Source organism: Candoia aspera, chromosome 3 (genome assembly GCF_035149785.1).
Source record: "Candoia aspera isolate rCanAsp1 chromosome 3, rCanAsp1.hap2, whole genome shotgun sequence".
Taxonomy (NCBI): Eukaryota; Metazoa; Chordata; class Lepidosauria; order Squamata; family Boidae; genus Candoia; species Candoia aspera.
The window spans coordinates 63059614-63081560 of record NC_086155.1 but is presented as its reverse complement, the minus strand read 5'-3'; the positions used below and the strand labels follow the sequence as shown (position 1 = coordinate 63081560).

Here is a 21947-nt window from a genome sequence, read left to right as displayed (position 1 = left end):
CACTCTTGATGCTATCACACAGGAGCCAATGTCCCATAGGAGCAAAACCCAAGTAAATGCACTTGAATGCCATCAGTTCACATCTCATGAATTCACCCAGGTGGGCTTGAACTGCTTAGGTAGCTTCTAGCTCTGACTAGGGATTAATCAAAATTATCACAAGAACACTCCCAATAAAGCCTCAGCATCCTTGCTTGCATGAACCAGAAAATATGCAATTGAACATGCAGTCTTTCCTCTTACAGGAACCTGCACTGAATGCATGAATGCTCTGGAGAGCTTGAAATCATTTGAACAACATCCAGAGGGCAAGTCTTATCCTGATGTAATAAAGCCTGAAGAGGTCTTCTAACAGGGTATAATTCATCTACAATACATTCTGCAAGTTACTCTGAAGGGCTGTTTTAAGGATGCTATGTTGTTGCATCTGTGTACACACACACACACATACACACACACACACACAGTTGTGAGAGGTCTACAAAATATTTTGAAGTCAAAATTTCCCAGATCTAAAATGTCCTGTTCTAACCTAACCAGAAATGCTCTGACTTTAAAATAGACCATCAAGGATGGAGTACTTCCTGTAAAACTGGAACAGGACTCTATCACAGAACTTTGTGTGCTATTGCTTAATGTAGCTATATTCAGGTAGAAACTTTGTTGTTTTAAGAAAAAATAGAATCATCAACATTTTAAGATTAATCTGAACTTTTCAATGTGGCATAAAGATACTGATCATGGATTTTGTACTTTAGAAACATGAGTCAATGACTGTACTGGGCGTGATGTATTACTGGAGGAAGCCCTTACAATATCATTTTCAGATTTTGATCTTGAAATAGTCAGTTGCTTGAGCTGTGGTGACACATCAGTATTGGTACAATGGTGTTGATTATCTTTTGAACAATAGTTTGTTTGACATGCAACAGTAACAGCTTTTTTTTCTTTTGGGGTAGTGCTGGGCAGATTTGAACACAATTTTTCCACAACAATTTCATCTGATAAAGAAAGTTGCGCTGAGTAAACATCACAAACATCATCACAGAATGATTGTAGACTTCCACTGGACTGAGATGGAAACACATATGCTCTGGATCTTACAGTCAAACCTCTGTGAGACGTTTTTGAACTTCCTTCTGTATCAGAGCTATCATATATTTCTTTTACACTAACACGATCAGATTTCTTTTTGGCAGAGGCTTCAACCGCTGTAATAAAACAGTTAATATTATTCATTAGAAATATATGTGTTAAAATGAATTTATTTTAATAATAGTAAAACTAATTTGAATAGTAGTTGATATCTACCTATTATTCCAAAATTCCTTCTCTATGTTATTTTGTCTCTAACGTTAACACAATGCATCATGTTAAAGAGTAAACAAAGAGTCCCTCTTTTGGGGGAGATGGGCGGTAATTAAATTTGAATAATAAAATAAAACTCTAACTCAGAAACAGAACAAAAATATTTTGGATATGTTACATTATCTTCCCTTATCAACCTGCCTGCTTTGTAAGATTTGATGGAGAGGCCTTCCCTCTGTTCATCTTTCATGAAAGCATGCTTGAGAGCAAGAGGACCTTCTCAATAGCTACACAAAGAATATGGAGCACCTTGCTCCATGAATCTCCCCTCACCCTTACTATATCATAATACTTTTATCAAAAGTATACTAAAAAAGTTATTAGGATTCAAACTCTATTGTGTACAGCATAAAAATATTTTTCAAATGTTATACATACATACAGTGTGTGTGTGTATGTGTGTGTGTGTGTGGTTCTCTTGTCTACAAGGCTAAGATCCTGTGGGACTTCCAGATCCAGACAGACAGGCAGGTACTGGCCAATCAACCAGACATCATGGTACTAGACAAGGACCAGAAGACAGTGGTGGTGATAGATGTAGCAGTGCCAAGTGACAGCAACATCAGGAAGGAGTATGAGAAGCTGGAGAAGTACCAGGGCCTGAAGGAGGAACTAGAGAGGATGTGGAAAATGAAGGCCAAAGTGGTCCCAGTGGTGGTAGGGGTACTTGGGGCTGTGACCCCCCAAGCTGGGAGAGTGGCTCCAACAGATCCCAGGAACAACATCAGAGCTCTTTGTCCAGAAGAGTGCAGTGCTAGGAACAGCTAAGATACTGTGCAGAACCCTCAAACTCCCAGGCCTCTGGTAAAGGACCTGAGGTTGAGGAAGACACATGCCACCCATAGAGGTGAGAAGGAATTTTTTTTTAATAAAAGAAAAGTTGAAAAGCTGCCTTTTAAATAAGTTTCTGCCACAGGATAATGGGTGCTACAGGAATTGTTATCTAAAATACAGGTGAATAATCTTTTTGCAACCTGGGAGCCTTAATTTTAGTAACTTGCATAGTGAATTGGGCAGTGTATAAATTTGATCAAACAAACAAGCAAACAAATGTTTTCAATGGCAGAAAATGTGGCAGTGATATGATGTCATCAGAGGGGATGGAGAGTGAGGAGATTCTTTAAACTTTAATAGGTACATTAATCCTGTTGGTGAATTAGCACGTCTTTCTTTCTGTTTCCCAATTAAAATCAGCAGAGAATTGTGCTATTGTAATTTGGCAATTCATTGCCAAATTTAAACAGTGCTAGGGCTGCAAAAAAGGCTCTCAAACATGATCTTGGTTAGAGATTCTCAGCCTTTTTGTTGCTCATGGACCCCTTCTGAGCTTCATTAATCTCTGATCTCCCTCATAGTTATTACAGGCTGCCTTTTTCATTAAGATATTTATTGTAGACTACAGTAATATTCAGTATCTATTCTGGTGAAATTAGCACAGAGAATGAGTTGGGAGGATTATGACAAATTGATCGTATGCCTGGCAGTTAAGTTTGGGTGGACCCCTCAGAAACTTACTGTGGCCTTGGGGGGCCCTATGGCCCATGTTAAGTACCACTGATCTAGATAACAGCCAAATAAAGCATTAGTATATATTAGTACAGGTAGTGACCATCTATGGAAATGCAAACAATTTAGAGAAAGTTATGGGATAGAATATGAACAATGTATTATTGAACAAAAAAATTAAGAGGGTTCTCTCTTAATTCAGGAATTATTGAACACATTCAAGCTTTTATTCAAGCAGTGCCCTTCTGATTTAGAAATGGCTATTCACTGGAAACAATAACTATTAATATTGCTCTTTAAGTTTTGCAGTGCGTAAACTATTTAAAATTAAATGTTAAATAACAGTTGATATGAATTTAGCTTTCTAACCCTAATCTATTAAAATGCATGTAATGGTTCTTCATGCAAATATCTTTGTATGAACTAGGAGTTGTCCCAAATTTTATTTTAATACCCAACAAACTAAACTGGTGATCAACAGTGTCACAATACTTTGTCTGTTCAGTTCTGATCCACCAGGAAAAGTCTGCACAGTACAGTATGATCAAATTTTAACTTGGTGAGTTAGTATTTGTTATCTTTAGTATTTGTTATCCTTTACTTTTCAAATGTTAGATATGGATCTACCACATTGTAGGGGTTTTTTTAGCAAAATGTTCTATATCTGCTCTTTCTAATAACTAAGAAAATCTGATATCAGATAACACAACCAGATTTAAATATAACCAAAGATAGATACCTTTAAAATTATATCTCAATAAAATTAAAGACACATATCCTTACTTCAGCAATGTCTTCCCACATTCCTGAACTACAATTCCCAGCATGTCAAATAATGAGGAATGGTTATACAGGTAGTCCTTGCTTATGCTTAATGATGGCAGTTTCTAGTTACCATCATTAAGCAAATCACCAAGGGTTGTTAAGCGAGGACCTCAAGTGACTGCAACTTCCGTACTGACTTTGCTTATGGGAAGCCAGCAGGGAAGGTCACCCGTTGCAATCCTATTATCTGAGACTGTGACAGTTGGGAATCCGGGCCAGTTTCCAAGCACCCAGATCACGATCACATGACTGTGGGGTATGCTGCAATGGCCAGAATTTGAGGACCAGTCGCAAGTACCACTCGTTCAGCACCGTTGTAAGTTTGAACGGTCGCTGAACAAGTGGTAATTAACTGAGGACCACCTGTATATATTTGGAAATCTGTATACTCTGTATCCTATAATATTTGATTTATATTTATATTAATTAAAATATTAGCAAACTATTTAATTGGTAATATTTTGCCATTGTCTTTTAAAATTAATAAATTGAAAATATTTATTTCTTTTATCTAAACTTCTATAATTGCATTTAACGTTATATTTACTTTACTTTGCAAAACTCTTAGCGATATATATTCTTTGTAAATTGCATTCTTAGAAAATGTTTATACCTGCTGCCACTGCTGTCTGTTTCTTTCTTGAGTCCTATCAGACATAAGATAATCAAAGCATCTATCTTACATTTAGTAAATTGTACTAAGAATTTTGCTAATGCTTCAGTTATTAAGTATACCCTGTGAAAGGTGAAAGGTCCCCTGTGCAAGCACTGAGTCATGTCTGACCCTTTGGGGGGATGCCGCTTTCACGACATTTTCTTGGCAGACTATAGCGGGGTGGTTTGCTATTGCCTTCCCCAGTCATTACCTGGGGTGCTCATTTTACCGACCTCGGAAGGATGGAAGGCTGAGTCGACCTGAGCCAGCTACCTGAGAATCCAGCTTCTGCTGGGAGCAAACTCGGGTCGTGGGGAGAGTTTTCGGTTGCAATACTGCTGCTTACCACTCTGCACCACACAAGGCTGTTAAGTATACCCTATCCTTTATTAATACATTAAAATATTTTGAAAATTATTTTTTTTAAAAGCATACATAACGAATAATTCTGAATTGATATTTCATAAATCATTAGCAATAACATTAAGTGATAATAAATGCACTGTGCTGCTTTTAGAATATAGAGTATAAAACATATATTCTATAGTCACAGTATAAAATTCCTTTCACAACAAAGTTGCATGGTATAGGAGAGCCTGTAGTGCTATTCTAGCAATATTCAAGTCATATTCACCAGGCACTGGACAAGACAAAGAAGTATCAGAGTCTTCAAAACTAATTTTGATGTGCCAATTACTACTGGAATTAAAATAATAATTTCTATCATTTTGGAGGGAGAAGTGTTTTTTAAATGTAACATATACAAACAACATTTTAGCATGTCTATTTCTGTATTTGATAGTTAAATATTTTTTAAAAATTCATAGGATCTAAATTAAAAAAAAAACCCTGTACACAATAAAGAAAAAAGAATACAACGCTTCAAATCCCAGCATGGTTCCATTATTACCAGTGTAGCTTTTGTTTTGCCTATTTACGTACTTATAGGCTGGATTTGAATTTTTACCAACACCTGGATTTATTCCAAATCTCTGGAATCCTGTTGCTTTGTACTGGCTGTCCTGTGGACCTGGTGCAGTATTCTCTGTTCTACTGGGATTCACTTACTGAGATTTCAAAATTCATATACTCAATGTGCCAATTTTCTGCCTAGATAGTACTGACTATTCATTTATATCACCCAAATAAAGATCTCCCATAGTGAATGGCATGTTTAGGGTATTACAGTAATTAGCCTCAGAATACTATAAATCTAAAGACAGAAGCCACATATATTATGGGTTCATTTTCTATAACTATAAAAGTACTGTATCTTACCTTTGGTTGTACAAAATGAAAATTCTGTGAAACAGAAATAGGTGCATAACTTTGAGAATCAGTAGATTTAGACTTGGGAGGGGACTTTCCATCTTTCAGAACAGTATTGAAAAACTTTAAAAGTTGCCTGAAATATTTAAATATAAAGATATATATATATATATGATTACACATGGAAAGTTTATTACATAAAATTTTTTCTAATAAATTTTGTAACCAAAACACTAAGTAAGTGTAACACTAAATATTTTTTTATTTTGTTGATCATACTTGGATGAAAGCATTTTCATACAGTATATAAACTTACACAATTTAAATATACAGTACTGATTCAGAAAATGAATATAAAATTACATGTATATCCCTTAAAAATTATAAAATTAATGAGAATGAGTAACTGCCATGCAATAATCAATATAATTAAGAAACAATTCTGGAATTATGCTTTGCTGAATTTTCAAGTTAATTACTGAGCTGAATTTAGAAATAATAATTCTAAAATCTTTACATGGCATTCAATACATAAAACTTGAACTGGGCTTATATATCTAATTCTACATTTACCACATTGTATGTCACATAAAATGCTTTTTAGAACTGTTTACTCCTAAATTCTTGTAAAGTCTAAATTAATGTACCTGAGTAGGCAATTATTAAAGTCAGTGGGCTTGCCAAGATTCAAGTAATATGTGAAAGCAGCAGCTCTGTGGATTTAAAATAGAACTGTTCCAGTCATGGAAAAAAGGGCCAATTAATAGAAAAGATTTAAGCAGAGATACTGCACTCTTCCTGTGCAAATTGTCTTGAGGAAGTCCATCCCCCAAATGCAATTTGCTCATTGGTAGTTACACCAATACTTCATCAAAGAAAAAGGTTCTCAAGAAGTTCCTATTGCAATCACAGGACAATGTTATAGCTGTGTTCTGCATAATTCAGGCAAATATCTTATATGATTTTAGGAAAGATCAAGAGGTAACTACGAATACTGAAACGTATGGGAAATTGCATTAATATTGTTCTTCCATCTTTTGCATTCCTTGGCTGTCACTGATATGGCCAGTATTTTTAGAGTATTATATATTCAGCACTCTAATATGTCTAGATGTTTTGTTGTTTAACATATGGGGGTTCAGGCCTAGACTTGGGCTTTAAACTGCCTTGGCTGCTCTTAAGGATCACCTGTGGCAGGACCCAGATGTAGGAGCTACACTCCTCTCCTTATCTGTTAGATCTCTCAGCAGCATTTGATACCATGTACTGTGGTATTTTGGGGGACCACCTGTGAGGATTGGGTATCAGAGGCATTTATCGCAGTCTCAGACCAGGGGATCAGGGGCACTGTTCCGCAGTGATTCTGCATCTTCCTGAACAAATGTTCCATTCAGTATTGTTCTGGCAGAAAAATTAAATACATGGGCATTCCAATGTGAAGTCCCTCAGGGCTCAGACATTTCCAACACATTAATACCTGCATGATGGGGGAGGTCACCTGTTTGGGGTCAGGATCATCAATATGCTGACAATATCCACTTCCACATCTCTACCCCAGGCCGAGCAGAAAATGCAGTGGATGTCCTTACCCCAGGGTTTCTCAACCAGGGTTCTGTGGAACCCAAGTTCCGCGAGAGGTCACTAGGAGTTCCCTGGGAGATCATCATTTATTTAAATAATTGTTTCAAATTTGGGCAACTTCACATTAAAGAGTTAAGTTTCATTCTTTATTTTTAGCTTAAGAATACTAATGAGTATATACAGGCCTACCCATGAAATGAATATAAAAATTCTGTAACTTCTGGCCTATAGTTGAGCCTGAATGTGCAGGAGTTCCCTGAGGCCTGAAAAATATTTCAAGGGTTCCTCCAGGGTCAAAAGGTTGAGAAAGACTGCCTTACCCAGTGCTTGGAGGCTGAGAACTGGATGGGATAGAACAGATTCAGGCCGAATCCCAAGAAGATGGAGTTACTGTTGGTACAGAAACCATGTGGTTCCACAGATATTCTATCTATTGCTCTGGAAGAGGTTGCAGGTCCCCTGCAGGAGCAGCTGTGCCATGTGGGGACTTCTCCTGGAATGGGTCCTGAATCCACATAGAGGGCATAGTCAGGAAAGCTTAGGGCCAGTTTCAGTTGGTCTGTAGTTATGTCCTTTTCTAGATCAGGAAGCAGTGAAGGCAGTGACTCACGCCATTGCAATCTTTCAGCTTGACCCCAATAATTCACTTGATGCAGGGCTGCCCTTGAAGATGACTTGGACAGTGCAGCTGGCACAGAATGCAGCTATCCACTCGTTGACAGTACAATGCTTATTCTGTGGAAGTTGCACTGGTCACCAATATGCTTTTGGGCCCAATTCAAGGTATTGGTGGCACTCTTTAAATCTTGGGCCATTATTATTTTCAGGGCTCTCTACCCCAGGTAGAACCTGCCTGCTCTACAGTCTATCCAGGAAAAGATGCTGCTGGTACATACTCTGTGAGAGATCGAAGAGGTTGGACCCCAAAGAATGATTTTCTCAGTGACAGCCCCCTTTCTTTGGAATAGCTTGGCCCCTGAGTTCAGGTTACACTCATCTTCCTATCCTTTAGGAAATTAGTGAAAACAGTTCTTGTCCATAAACATTTGGAGATGAAGACTTCTAATTAGAAGACAGCAACAGGTCGTTTTTTTTTACTTTTTATTATATGATGCTTTAATGTATTAATATTGGAAATCACAAGTAGACAGCATACGAATTACTGCATAAATGAGATAAGAAAAATATATACTATGCTACAATAATATCATTCAAAATATTGCAAATGTGGAGTGTACATTTATAAATATAATATAATAATATAAAAACTGTTCACTTTAGTCAATAATATATATATTTCATATTGTATACCTTTTAAATTTTGTATGCAGCAGCCACCTCCTATACTTTGTGGTGACAGTGGAGTATCTTTTTCTACCAGTGCCTATATTTCCCACCACAATGAAGACATCACATGCAGCATATGGTATAGGTCAAAGCCAATAATTTCTATCCTCCCATTCTCTCACACACATAATTCTCTCATCAGCAGAATTTAAGCTCGAAAAAAGGTAGCAACCGAGTGAATAGTATTTTTCAAACTTAATGATAGTGCAAAGATGATTTGAAAGGGGACTGTAGTTCACAGGAAGGGGAGAATAAAATGTTCTTAGAGGGTGCAAACACCTTTCCTGATGTATGGCATAGGACACAGAATCTGATTGAGAATCTATGTATGATAAATGGTTTCCATATTGATACAAAGCATAGTAGTTACCTTTGTTAAAAGACACATTTCTAAACATTTCTTTAAAAATTTGCTTACAGTGCTTTTTAAAATACAATTTACAACCTACAAGCATAACATTCATATAGAAAGAGACAGACGCTCAGATAGGACATCCACAGCATCATTCAGGTGGCCTGGGGTGGAGAGGTAAACCTGGGTATCATCAGCATACTGGTGACACCTTATCCCAAACCATCAGATGACCTCACCCAGTGGCTTCATGTAGATGTTAAACAGGAGGGTAAAGAAAACAGAGTCTTGGGGTACCCCACCAAGTAAGAGGTTGGAGGCTGGCCTCTTGCCCCCCACCACATCAACATTGACTGGAACCAGCCCCAGAAGAAGAACACAGTGCCACCCACCCCAAATTCCCAGAGTCAGTTGGGAAGGATATCATGATACTGAAGGCCATTGAGAACTCAAGAAGAGCAAGGATGGATGTACTACCCCCATCCCGTTCTCACCAGAAGTCATCCAAGAGCGCAATCAACGCTGTCTCAGTCCCATATCCAGGCCTGAATCCCTGAAGCTGCAGCATGACCACCTTGTCCACAACCTTCCCTAAAAGCGAAGATTGGAGACTGGACTAAAATTGCCAGGCTAGTTGGGTTGAGCAATGGCCCCTTGAGAATGGGGTTCACCAGTGCCTCCTTAAAAGCCGGTGGGACCACCCCATCCCTCAGAGGAATTAACCACCATCTGAACCCAATTACATATACCTTATGGAGCAGCCTTAACCAGCCAGGAGAGGCATGGATCTAATTCAGAGGTGGCTGAACTAACAGCTGTAAGAACCCTGTCCATTTCCTCAGGCCCAACAGGATCAAACTCTTCCCGGATACCCATGCAAGACTTAGCCCCATACTCTAGTGCCCCTGCTTCAAGACTGGGGTCCAAGGAAGAATGAATCCAAGTGATTTTATGTCAGACACCTAGCATATTCTCTCACAATGGTTCTGTAGGTGAATCCCAGGACTACTCCCACCTACGAGGGTCCAGGTCACCTGAAACAGGGCCGCAAGGTGGCTATCTGCAGATACAGTAAGAGTGGAGAAATAGTTACATTTCACCACCCTTACTGCCATGAGGTAGGCTCTAATAGCAGCTGTAGCTCATGTTTGGTCAGGTTTGCTCCTTGTCTTCCACCAGTGGTGCTCTAGGCAACTTTACCCACTTCATCTCCCTAAGCTCCTTCGTAAACTGGGGGAGTTCTAGGATCCATAAGTATGGAGAGGCCACTCACACATCATCCAATCCAAAACCCCAGCTGCTCTCTCTCATTCCAGGTGGCCATCAGATCTTCAGTCAGACCATACAGCAGAACAACTCTAAGCTCCCTCTGAAACCCAAATGGGTCCATTAGTTGCCTGGGGCAGACCAATCTAATAGTTCATTTTTCTAACTGCTAACAAATGGCAGCTAGAACAGAACTTGTTACTTTATTGGCTAATATACTCTCCTGGTCTCCATTTTTGGAACATTTTTTATAAATAAAGCCAGTCATAGCAGCTGAAATACATAAAACACAGTGAAGACACCCCCATTTTGTCCCAAGTTCACAACAAAACTCTGAAACACTGCCTGATTTGTTCCAAATTCAGAACATCAAAATGGTAGTTTTGTGCTCAGAATATTTTGCATATCCCCATTCTGCAAATAGGAAAGCCAGCTTGGAGTAGTAGTTAAAGCACTGGAATAGAAACCAGGAGACCATGAGTTCTAGTCCCTCCTTAGGCACAAAGCCTGCTGGTTGACCTTGGGCCAGTCACACCCTCTCAGCCCTAGGAAGCTGGCAATGGCAAACCACTTTGGGAATCTTGCCAAGAAAACTGCAGGGACTAGATGAGGATGTCACCAGGAGTCAACAATGACTCAAAGGCACACACACATACACACAAAATCTACAGTGTACAGCATTGATCTGATAAACCTCAACATCTGGCCTGCCAAGTAATAAAAATTATCATCAGAAAACCATGCTTCCATTTTCCTTAAAAATCAAAACAGGTTTCAGTGATGAAGAAAATGACTGAAATGGTTGAGAGAATGACAGGTTAGTGTGGTCAGTTTTTGAAAATTAAAAACAATTACATGAGTACTTAAATAGTAATAACAGGGCAATATTCATCTATAAAATAGGAGATCTAAATAGATGTTAACTAGGATTGGCTGGAACAGTGTTTCTCAACCTTGGCAACTTTAAGGTGTGTAGACTTCAACTCCCAGAATTCCCCAGCCAGCATGTGTGGACTTCAACCCCAGCATGCTGGCTGGGGAATTCTGGGAGTTGTAGACCACATCTTAAAGCTGCCGAGGTTGAGAAACATTGGGCTGAAAGTCTGAAGCTACCAAATACCATATTTCTGCAATGTAAGTGCAAGTCTAATAGAAAAGATACACTGATTCTCACCTTCCAAGGTACTGGTCGTGGACTCTAATAAAGATTCTATAACTATTACTACTACTACTTCTTTCCAAGATAAATGATTAAAATTATGTATTTTGTTAAAAGAAAAAAAGGTGCTTTGATTAAACTGTGTGGTTTTCAGAATTAAAATGTAATCTCATGTAAGGTTATGAAGCAAAAGCTTCTTTCAAATAAAATACTGTTTGACCCGGAAAATCAATATTCTCCAACAGATAAAATTTTATCTAATTTAGCATTACTTTTCATCCTAAAAATATTCCTTTGTCCAAATGATCTCAATGACATCTATTATTAAATAAGAGTTAGGATTGGTGTTGTACTCTTGTACATTAATCTGTATTAACTAAACTTTAAATACTGTATTAATTAATCAGCTGTAAGTTTGAAATCTTTGAGGAAACTGTAAAGCCATTAACTTACCTTCTTTTAAGGTACAGGTAAAATCCTGCTAACACAATAATAAACAGAGCTATTCCAAAAATTGTAGCACCTGCTATAAGAGCAGAGCTTAAATGCTGCAAAACACCTAAATAAATAAAAATAAATACAGTTAATATTAAAATATTAGCCACTTAAATTTAGTTTTATAATTTTAAAAGACATCTTCCAACATAATTGCCTTTAAATCATGTATCTTCAGAGTAAACCCATGTGATTAAACGAAGGCCTGTCTCTGCACAGCTGTGAAGAAGATAAGGGCAATTTTCAGTGAAGAAATGGTGGTGAGAGATGGACTGTGAACTCTTCACCTATCTTCCATTCTTCCTCAATGCACTGTCCTTCTAGTTTTTTCTTCCAGCTGGACTCCAGAATGAGAAGCAAAACAAGATGAGAGAAATGTGGTTGGAAAGGGGATGGTAAAGATGGCAAAAACAATGAAAGGATTCAACATATCCATTGTGGCTTTCAATCACCCTCATGTCTTCTTTATAGCTGTGCAGTTGTTCCATTCATTGGATTAATTACAATAGAACTGTACTTGTGTGCCACATTTTCTATTTCAGTCACTAAAATAAATGGGATATATAGCTTGATCATATAGTTATTCAAAAACTTCTACTGACAATGAGTTTTGTTCCCAGGAAAGTATGTTCATAATTGCAGTGGCTCCACGGTTGAGGGCAGATTTGAACTTAGGTTTCCCCTGTTCCAGTACATTTTGACCACTCTGCAGCAGCATCTGCAGAGAGGGGGGGAGTCAAGATGATGTTTGCAATTGTGCAACTGAAAGCCCACCTTTATGTTTGTATGTACAAAACTGACGCACAAACAAAAGGGTAGAATCTTTACCTAGGAAAACGCCTTGGTTGCAGTGTTCTTCTGCAAAAAATAAAAAATAAATGCCAGGGCCATCATTTTGTTCATTCCTCCCCTGCCTTCTGCAAAGTCATCCTGGCCCAGACCTGTCTGCCACTCATTCCTTGAGCAAGGTCAAACAAGCAAGGTCAAATGGAAGGTTTTAGATGGATGAGGCAATAGCTTCCCTCCAGTTAGTGATTCTTAATCAGCGGTTTTGGTATGGACAGGTGACAATTAGTGGCACTTAGCACAAGTTTCATTGCCAGTTTTGTATCACTAGAGCTTTGCCTCTTGATCAGGGGTTTGGTTTTTTTTTTAATTAACAAGTTCTGCAGCCAGAAAGTTTGAAAACTCCTGGCCTAAGTAACAGCAAGCTTTCAGTCTTTCAGAATTTCTGCATTTTATAAATTCCATTACTCATTCTGAATTTTTGCAACAATTAGGGTCTCTATTCAAACATAAATATGTAAGGACGGAAACGTGTATTAATAGAACTTTATGCCAGTATTGAAGGCAGATAGTTTAGCATTAATCAGAATTTGTTGGTGGTCTTTATTTCCTATAATACAGGAAAATGCAACTTGTTAGTCCAAGAGCTATAGCATATGTTGGGACCACACTCAAAAGTGGGTAGGGCCAACCCATTTTGGGAGGAAGATTAAGAGATGAAATTGACATCTTAAGCCTACGAAAGGTTTAAAGCACTCATTTTGCCCTTTAACCCCTTCAAAGAGTCCATTTTTTCCCCTATTTTCCACAGATGGGGGACATTTTGGAATCCATTGTCGTATATTATTTTTGTAGAGCTAGTCTGAGGTGATTGCTTCCATTAGTTCTTCTTTTCCCATTTACCAAGGTCAAGTGAGCCAGAATTGCCACTGATATTACTGAGGGAGAAAACAGCTGCATTAAGATAAATCTTATTATTCTAATTACCTTCTACATAGTTATTTCTGTTGAAGTACCTGTATGGCAAAGGGAGCTTTGACTTCCTGACCCAGAGAGCTTCCAGATAGGATCAGGGAGAATAGAGCTTCTATTGCTGAAAGTAAAACAGCTATGACCTGAGCAGACAATGCAGGGTGAAGTTTCCTGTAATAGGGTGGAATATCTGAGCCCATCCTTGCTCAGATTATCAACAAGTTTATTCAAACTCTCTGCATTACCTATACTATGGCAAGAAAAATCTAAGCATCTCCAATAAAAAATAAACTATATTGCTGTAGAGCATAACAAAGTCCCTTCCAAATGTAATGGGGGGGCAGGGAAGAGTAATATAATAGATTGTATATTTTAATATGGTTTATTGCCATATATTACTTTTATGTAATAAAAGCTTGAATCTTAACATACTTTCTGTGAATGGAATAGACTTCATAGAACATAGCTTTTCCAACTGTTCTCTCTACAGTCCCCATTACCCAAAATCTGTTTCAGATCTGGAAGATCTTTGGAATTGGTACAGAAGTATGAAGGGAAAGAGGAAGATTGATAGAACTCAGCCTGGCCCTAAAAAGTGATACGTACATACTGTACATATGATGCATATATAATTTTTATGTTATTTGCTTCATCGGGTCATAATCAATACTAAAATTCACTGGATTTGAAGTCCTTTTGTTGGTTGGCATGAAGAATTTACTATTTGTAGGGTATGAACCCAGTTTCTCTCCTTTTTAGACTCACAAATCTGGATAAATTATTTATACTGAAGATGTTTATTGGTCAATTAATCAACACTACTTTTAAACTGAGAAAGTTATTCAACATATATTTAATTATGCATTAAAGCTATTTTTCTAAAAATATGTATCACAAACAAAATACACCTACCTACTGATATTGGTACAGTTTTATTTTTTGCTGATCGCTTGGTTCTTTCAACAATTGACGACGGGCCATTAAAAATATTGTTGTAGAAAAAGGCTGGAAAACCCTCTTTTTTAACAAGCCGTTTTACCATCAGTGTTTTTAAAGCTGACATTTCAAGTCCTTTCTGACCAAGACTAAAATACTTCTTTTTAACTCTCTCTGAAGAAGGCAACAGATATTGCAACATTTTTTTCACTTGAACTAATGGCTCTGTCTGATACTTCTCTGAACTAAAAAAATCTTGCTTCACATACATTGTAATTGTTAGAAACTTAAGATTTACTATGAAAGGCTGCATATAGTAAATTTTTGACAAAATGCCCATTTCATTTTCTCCAAATTTACTTTCTTTTCTAGCTCTGAGAATACTGCCCCATTTTTGTATTAAATGTTTGCCTCTGTAAGTTTTTGTTTGAAATGCAGGCACTTTTTTTCTTTGAATGTTAGCCAACATCTTTTTATGAGTTGAGTATACCTTCTGTAGCCTATGACTATTTCTTTGGTAAGTGAATACATGCCTGAATTGAAGTTTCTGATTGTCATAAACTGATTTTTTAGTTATTGTTTTCTGTTTCCACATCTTGATTTTTTCTTTAATAATGTTTTTTCTCTGTTGTAACCTTTTAAATCCTATATATTGTTTTTTTCTTTCTGTATTAAATAATTTTTTTCCATCAGAAAATATTCTGTGCTGATTTTTATTGTACACATTTGTATTCACTTTACAAAATTTTTCTTTCACAGAAGCTAATAGTCTATCAATGTTATTTTTACATTTTTTCTTTTTTAGAATCTTCATTTCAATATGGTCTTCTCCTTTACGTTGCTTCACAAATTTTAATATTATAATACTTCCCAAGCTTTTCTGACTTTTTGGTAACTGTTCTTCACTTTTTAATATATTTGACTGATGTGCCATATAAGTCAGTGGTGACCTGGTCTCCATGTATTTATATCCCTTTTCAAAATAGGATACTTGTGATTTGTTACCTTCAGATTTCTTTCTCACATTAATATGCCAATTCATTTTCACTTCACAGTCTTCAAGATTTGCATTCATCAGAATACTGAGTCTCCTTCTTAAATAATTTCTTTCTCTCAAAATAACTTCATACATTACTGAATGCTTTTTTGAAATTTGTATGCTTGTTTTTTTGTCTGCAAGTAAATATAGATTAATTCTAAACAGAACTGCATAGTTTTGTTGATTGTTTTTAAAGGCATTTTTTCCATGTATTTTGAAATTTGTTCTGAAGCTTTTGTAATTTCTGTTGTCCTTTTTCAGTGCAGACTGTACTAGGATTCTATTCACCAATGTTCTGTATGAATCATTATCAGCTGCTACTGATAATTGCTGATACTCTTTTAAATGCCCTGCAATAAAGCAAATAACCCTAGTTTAATTAAATATTTCAAATCACATTAAATACTGATTATCTTAAGGCCAGGATCACATTCTAAAACTTATTTTAATAGTAGTTGTTTTGGACAGGATTTATGAATAGCTCCCTCATAGCTATGTGACACTATATGCCCAGCAGAATTTTCAGAGATTTATAATGGCATTACATTAGATGCACTTAGATGTTTAAGTTTAAAATTATAACTATAAAAACCAATTTGGATGACCTCTGGTGAGTGGGATGGGATGGTGCGTCTATCCTTGTTCTTGACCTTAGCAGCTTTGGGAGTAGGGGATGGTTAGTGCTGTATTGTACTAACATGGTTTGCTTCCTTTCTCTAGATCGGTTCCAGTTGGTGTTGATGGGGGGAGGTCCAGCCTGCAGCCCCCACTTTGTGAAATCTCTTAGGGTTCAGTGCTTTCTCCTCTCCTGTTTAACATCTCCATGAAGCTGCTGGGTAAGGTCATCCTATGATTCAGGGTGAAGTATTATCAGTATGCTGATGATACTCAGCTTTATCTCTACCCTAGGTTGTTTGAGTGACGCCATGGAGATTCTCAGTGCCTGGAGGCTGTGGTCTGGGTTTTTGGACTTTCATCTTTGATTCTGGATGGGGTTGCACTGTCTTGGACAGAACTGGCACACAGTCTGGGGATCCTCCTGAATTCATAGCTCCTGCTCAAGGAACAGGTGGCAGCCATAGCTAAGAGGGCCTTTGCACAGCTATGGGTTGTGTATCAGTTGCACCATTCCTGGACCAGGAGGCCCTGCTCAGTCACTTATGCTCTAGGGACCTTTGATTGGACTACTGCAACATGCTCTACATGAGGCTGCCCTTGAAGAGCATTTGGAAGCTTCAGCTGGTACAAAATGCAGCAGGACAGGCACTTAAGGATGCTTGTAATTCAGTACATGACACCTCTGCTATGTGAGCTGCATTGGCTACCAGTATGTGTCTGGGTGCAATTCAAGATGATGGTGGTCACCTTTAAAGCCCTTCATGGCTTGGGGCCCGGTTACTTATGGGACTATCTCTCCCCAGTTGTTTATACCTGTCTGGCAGGAGGGGCATGCTCCAGGTCCTATCTGCTAAGGAGTGTCATTTGGCCCAGGAGGAGAGCTTTTCTGCCCTGGTGCCCATCCTCTGGAATATTTTTTTTCCCGTATCAGAAGCACCTACCAAGGTGCTTCTGTATTGAAAGGATTTGCCAGTGATGTCTCCATTGCTTGGGGGATGCCCGAGGGGGCTCCTTTCATGTCCCTGTTATTTTCCCACCAAAGTGGTACCTATTTATCTACTTGCACTTGCATGCTTTCGAACTGCTAGGTTAGCAGGAGCTGGGACAAGTTGATCTCTGGAATATCATCAGCAAGGCCTTGAAGACTTGGTACTGTACATGCGCTAGGGCCACTGGGTGTGTGATACAGCCCATTTCCTGCTTGTGTTGACTGTATTTTTTCATAACTTTTTCTCAGCTGCTGTTTATATTTTTTCATGTGGTTTTACTCTTTTTAATATTGTTAGCCGCCCAGAGTCATGTATTCAAGATGGGAAGCCATATAAATCAAACAAATAATAAATTTGGTGTTGTATTCTAGTTTTACAAAGAGACATAAAGTTCCCATTCAGCTGCAGTTTTGTGAACCCTTTAAAGAAGATTTTCCTTCTCATTTGATCCCTATGGCACTTAAAGCATTCCTTTTGCCAGTAAGTTCTATTTGCCTAAAACACAAGTACAGGTTTATTTATTTATTTATTAATCAAATTTAGCCACCGCCCATCTTCCCCAAAAGAGGGACTCTGGGCGGTTTACAATAAAATCAAGCACGAAATATAAACATTACAATCTCATAAAAACAGTTATTATAAAATACAGTAAATAAATAGAATCCAGGAAAGGTATAAAATCCAGGCTGGTGGGAGGGACTCTAGGGTGCGAGCCACCCCCAAGAATGGTTATTCACTTTCCCGCCCTATGCGAGACGGCAGAACCAGGTCTTCAGGGCCTTCCGGAAGGTCAGGAGTGAGGGGGCCTGCCTCACCTCCGGGGGCAAGATGTTCCAGAGAGCAGGGGCCACTACAGAGAAGGCCCGTTTCCTGGACCCCGCCAGATGACATTCTCTTATGGACGGGGTCCGCAACATGCCCTCTCTGGATGATCGGGTGGGGTGGGCCAATGTAATGGGGATGAGACGGTCCCTCAGGTAACCTGGCCCCATGCCATGTAGGACTTTAAAGGTAATAACCAACACCTTGAATTGGACCTGGAAGCAAACTGGCACCCAGTGCAGCTCGCGCAGCAACAGTGTTATATGTGCCGACCTAGGGGCACTAAAAATAGCCCGCGCGGCTGCATTCTGGACCAGCTGAAGCTTCCAGATACTCTTCAAGGGTAGCCCCACGTAGAGCGCATTGCAGTAGTCTGTATGGGAGATAACCAGGGCGTGACTGTTCGGAGGGCTTCTCGATCCAGGAACGGGCATAACTGGTGCACAACTCGAAGTTGCACAAAGGCCCTCCTGGCCACGACTGCCACCTGTTCTTTGAGCAGGAGTTGTGAGTCCAGGAGAACTGCCAGATTACGCACTGAGTCTGTCTAGGGCAGTGCAACCCCATCCAGAACTAAGGATGACAATTTCCCGGAAGATGAAGCACCACCAACCCAACTACACGTCACCTCCCGAGCTGCCTTCACCAGCCAGGAGAGGCATGGATCTAAGTAACAGGTGGTGGCATTCACAATCTGGAGGATCCTGTCCACTTCCTCGGGTCCAACAGGATCAAACTGCTCCCAGATAACAAGGCTAAAACATTCCCTCGGTATCTCCACAGACCCTGCTTCACGCATGGAGTCCAACTTAGACCGGATCTGAGTGATTTTATCCTGCAGATGCTCAGAAAACTCTTCCGCACGGCCCTGTAGGTGGGTCACTGGGCCCACCTTCCCCAAAAGGGTACGTGTGATCTTAAACAGGGCCGTTGGACAGCAATCTGCAGATGCAATAAGAGCGGAGAAATACTGCCATTTCGCCGCTCTTACCGCCACAAGGTAGGCCTTAATAGCGGCTCTAGCTTGTGTTTGGTCAGATTCGGTCTTTGTCTTCCTCCAGTGCGCTCTAGGCGTCTCTTATGCCTCTTCAAAACCCTCAGCTCCTCCATAAACCACGGGGAGTGTCGGGTTGGATGAGGCAAGAGAGGCCGCACAGGCGCGATCCTGTCCAAGGCCCCGGCCACTTCCCTATTCCAGGCAGCAGCCAGGGCCTCTGCTGGACCATGCAGCAGATCCCTGGGCACCACCCCCAGCTCCCTCTGAAACCTCACTGGGTCCATCAGTTGCTGGGGGCGGACCAACTGAATGGGTCCTGCCTCCCTGCGGAGGGGGGCAGCACAGGAGAATCACAGGGCCACTGGGGCGTGATCTGACCATGACAATGGGAATAGATGCGGCTCTTCCCTCAGATTATGTTGCCACTGCTCCAACAAGAAGACCAAGTCCGGAGTGAGACCACTGACTCGAGTCGGGTCCCGGATGATCTGGGACAGGCCCATGGCTGCCATGGTAGCCATGAACTCCTGAGCTGCCTCTGAGGCACGCCCCAGGGAAGGCAGATTGAAGTCCCCCAGAACCGCAAGTCTGGGGAACTCCACCACCAAACCCGAGATGACCTCCAGCAGCTCAGGCAGGGAGGTTGCTACGCAGCAGGGGAGCTGGTACAGTAGCAATACTCCCAGCTGTTCTTGGGAACCCAACTTAAAGAACAGGGTCTCACACCCGGCCACTTGTGGGGCAGGGTCCCTGAAGGCCACCAGAGACTCTCGGATGACAACAGCCACCCTTCTCCCCTACCCTGGTATGTCAGCTGGTGCCACACCTGAAACCCAGCTGGGCACATTTCCGAGAGGGCTACCCCCCCTTCTGAGCCCAGCCAGGTCTCGGTGATACACGCCAGGTCTGCCCCCTCCTCTGCGATCAAATCGCATATGAGGGGGGCTTTGTTGTTAACTGACCTGGCGTTAAGCAGCAGCAGCCGGAGGGCCCTCAAGGATCTGCTGTCCAGGTTATAAGAATACTCCCAGGACTCCTTAGGGGAATACAGCAAAACTGCTGTCACTTGCATGTTTGTTAGCAGATGAGTTTTCTGTAACAGTTCTAACGTACTATTAGAAATGTTTAAACTCATGCATTTTCAAATTGCATATAAATATTCAAGAAGTGTGTTTATTTTTTGAAACAAAGGTTGTGAACCTATATACACTGAGAGTAAATCCCATTAAAATAATGGGGCTTATTTCTTAACAGATGTGACAGGACTGCATTGCTAATACCCTTCTTGTCTCTCTAAGAACTACTACAGTACAATCTTTTCTCATATGCAGTGTGTTTAGTTGTGTTAAGTTTTAACAAAAGTAACACTGCAAATTCTTTGTAGTTTTTACCGAGGCCCAGTGGTTTTTCAAGTACTTAATGAGAAGTTAGAATAATCAAAATTTCTAGTTGGTAATCACAACAGCTGCAATAAAAAGGATCAAACATTCACCATCTAATGCAGATACTTTTCAGTTATTTCAGATATACAATGGATTTTTCCATATTCCAGTTCTTGTATAGTATCTCTGATTTCCACCCCAGGACAGGTAGTTTCTGGTTTGCTACATCTACCACAAGAAATAGTATAAACCTAAGTCATTAAAATTCCAAATCCAAAGTATAAAGTTCCCTTTTATTCTCAGATTTAAAGTTATTCATAGCTTTCAACAGACTGCTTTTATGTTAATTTTCTATATTCAGAAATGGCAGTAGCCTTTAAAATGATAACCAAACTACTTCTCTCCCGTGTCTATTTACAAGCTTAAAGCCATTACTGTTAACTTCACACTCTTATTACAAGGAATTCAAGTATCAGACTAAGCTCCTCGTTCCCCGCAGACCCTACGCCTCTCTCAACTTGGCGCTTTCCGGGAGAATAAGCCTTCGCGACAGACCCATAATTCCCAGCCATCAAGCTGGAGAAGGTAGCCTTATGCGGTCCTCACCCGGCCAAACTTCACAGAGGACAAGCAGACGACCCCGTACAGACCAACCCGTGAACGGCACTAGAACCAGCAATGCGGCCATGAGGGCTCCAGCTCTTAGCATGGCTTTTCTCCGCGCACGGCTTTCTCCCAGCCCGCCATGGCGGCTCTAACGGCCCTTCGAGTTGAAGAAACAAGCGAACGCCATGAGAGATGGCAAGAGATGCTCCCGCGACGATTCTGACCTCGCGCGCGAAGAAATTGGCGGGCTGTCAACGATTGTCGTTAAGGTAGCGCGAGCGGGGCGGGGCTTCGGCAGCCCGCTGTCCTATTGCAGCTCGAGAATGTGGCATTGGAGGCTCAGGTATTTGAAACGCCTAACACGGTTCAAATACACGTTTTTGAAATTACTTTTTAATCTGTTCTCTGCTTCTGTTGAAATGACCGAAGCCTCAAGTAAACGAACCCTTATACAGTCCCGCCCTTCTGGTTTCTTGTAATATGCATATCTGTTGCATTTAATATATTTCCTACTCAAGAGTAGAAGTGTTTAAAACTTTAAAAATTTTAAGACAAATAATACAGAGAAATAACAATCTAACAAGCAGCACTGAAAGAAGGTAACTTAAAGAGGTTCACATAAGGCTCTTTTTTAGCCATTACTCTCTCATTTTTAGACTCATAATGCAAAGATTTAACTCTTGGGAAGTCTATAATCCTGGGAAAGGTGGATGGATTCAGTTACAGTGGCAATGGATGCACGATTGGAAGATATGAAAGACCAAATTAGGGACAGACTGTCATGGAGAAAATCCATGTGTGCAGTCACTAACACTGATTATGGCATATAATAAAAAAAAACTTTCTCATTTAACTGAGTTTATGGAGGTCCTGATGGGAATATTTTCCATTTGCAACTATTCTGTATTTTTCTACCAGAACTTTAATCTTTCCCTCTATAAGAATGAAAACAGCTGTACAATATAAGTTGTGTCTGT

General features: G+C 39.8%; 1 protein-coding gene across 3 annotated transcripts; it reads right to left on the bottom strand.

Annotated features, from left to right (window-relative positions):
* Nucleotides 1-219: 219 nt before the first annotated feature.
* On the bottom strand, nt 220-21192 carry LOC134493407 (uncharacterized protein C1orf185 homolog). 3 transcript variants are annotated; one of them, XM_063297918.1, is made up of 6 exons: nt 20971-21192; nt 14494-15906; nt 11782-11887; nt 5633-5759; nt 4313-4346; nt 220-1211 (listed from the first exon to the last, which is right to left on the bottom strand). In XM_063297918.1, exons 1-6 carry the CDS (start codon nt 21071-21073, stop codon nt 739-741), a joined length of 2256 nt encoding a protein of 751 aa, XP_063153988.1. In that variant the 5' UTR covers nt 21074-21192; the 3' UTR covers nt 220-738. The 3 variants fall into 3 exon arrangements, with proteins under 3 accessions (XP_063153988.1, XP_063153990.1, XP_063153989.1); XM_063297919.1 differs by having other exon boundaries at nt 1148-1211; nt 5633-5656; XM_063297920.1 differs by lacking the exon at nt 14494-15906 and having other exon boundaries at nt 231-1211.
* Between the last annotated feature and the right edge of the window lie 755 nt (nt 21193-21947).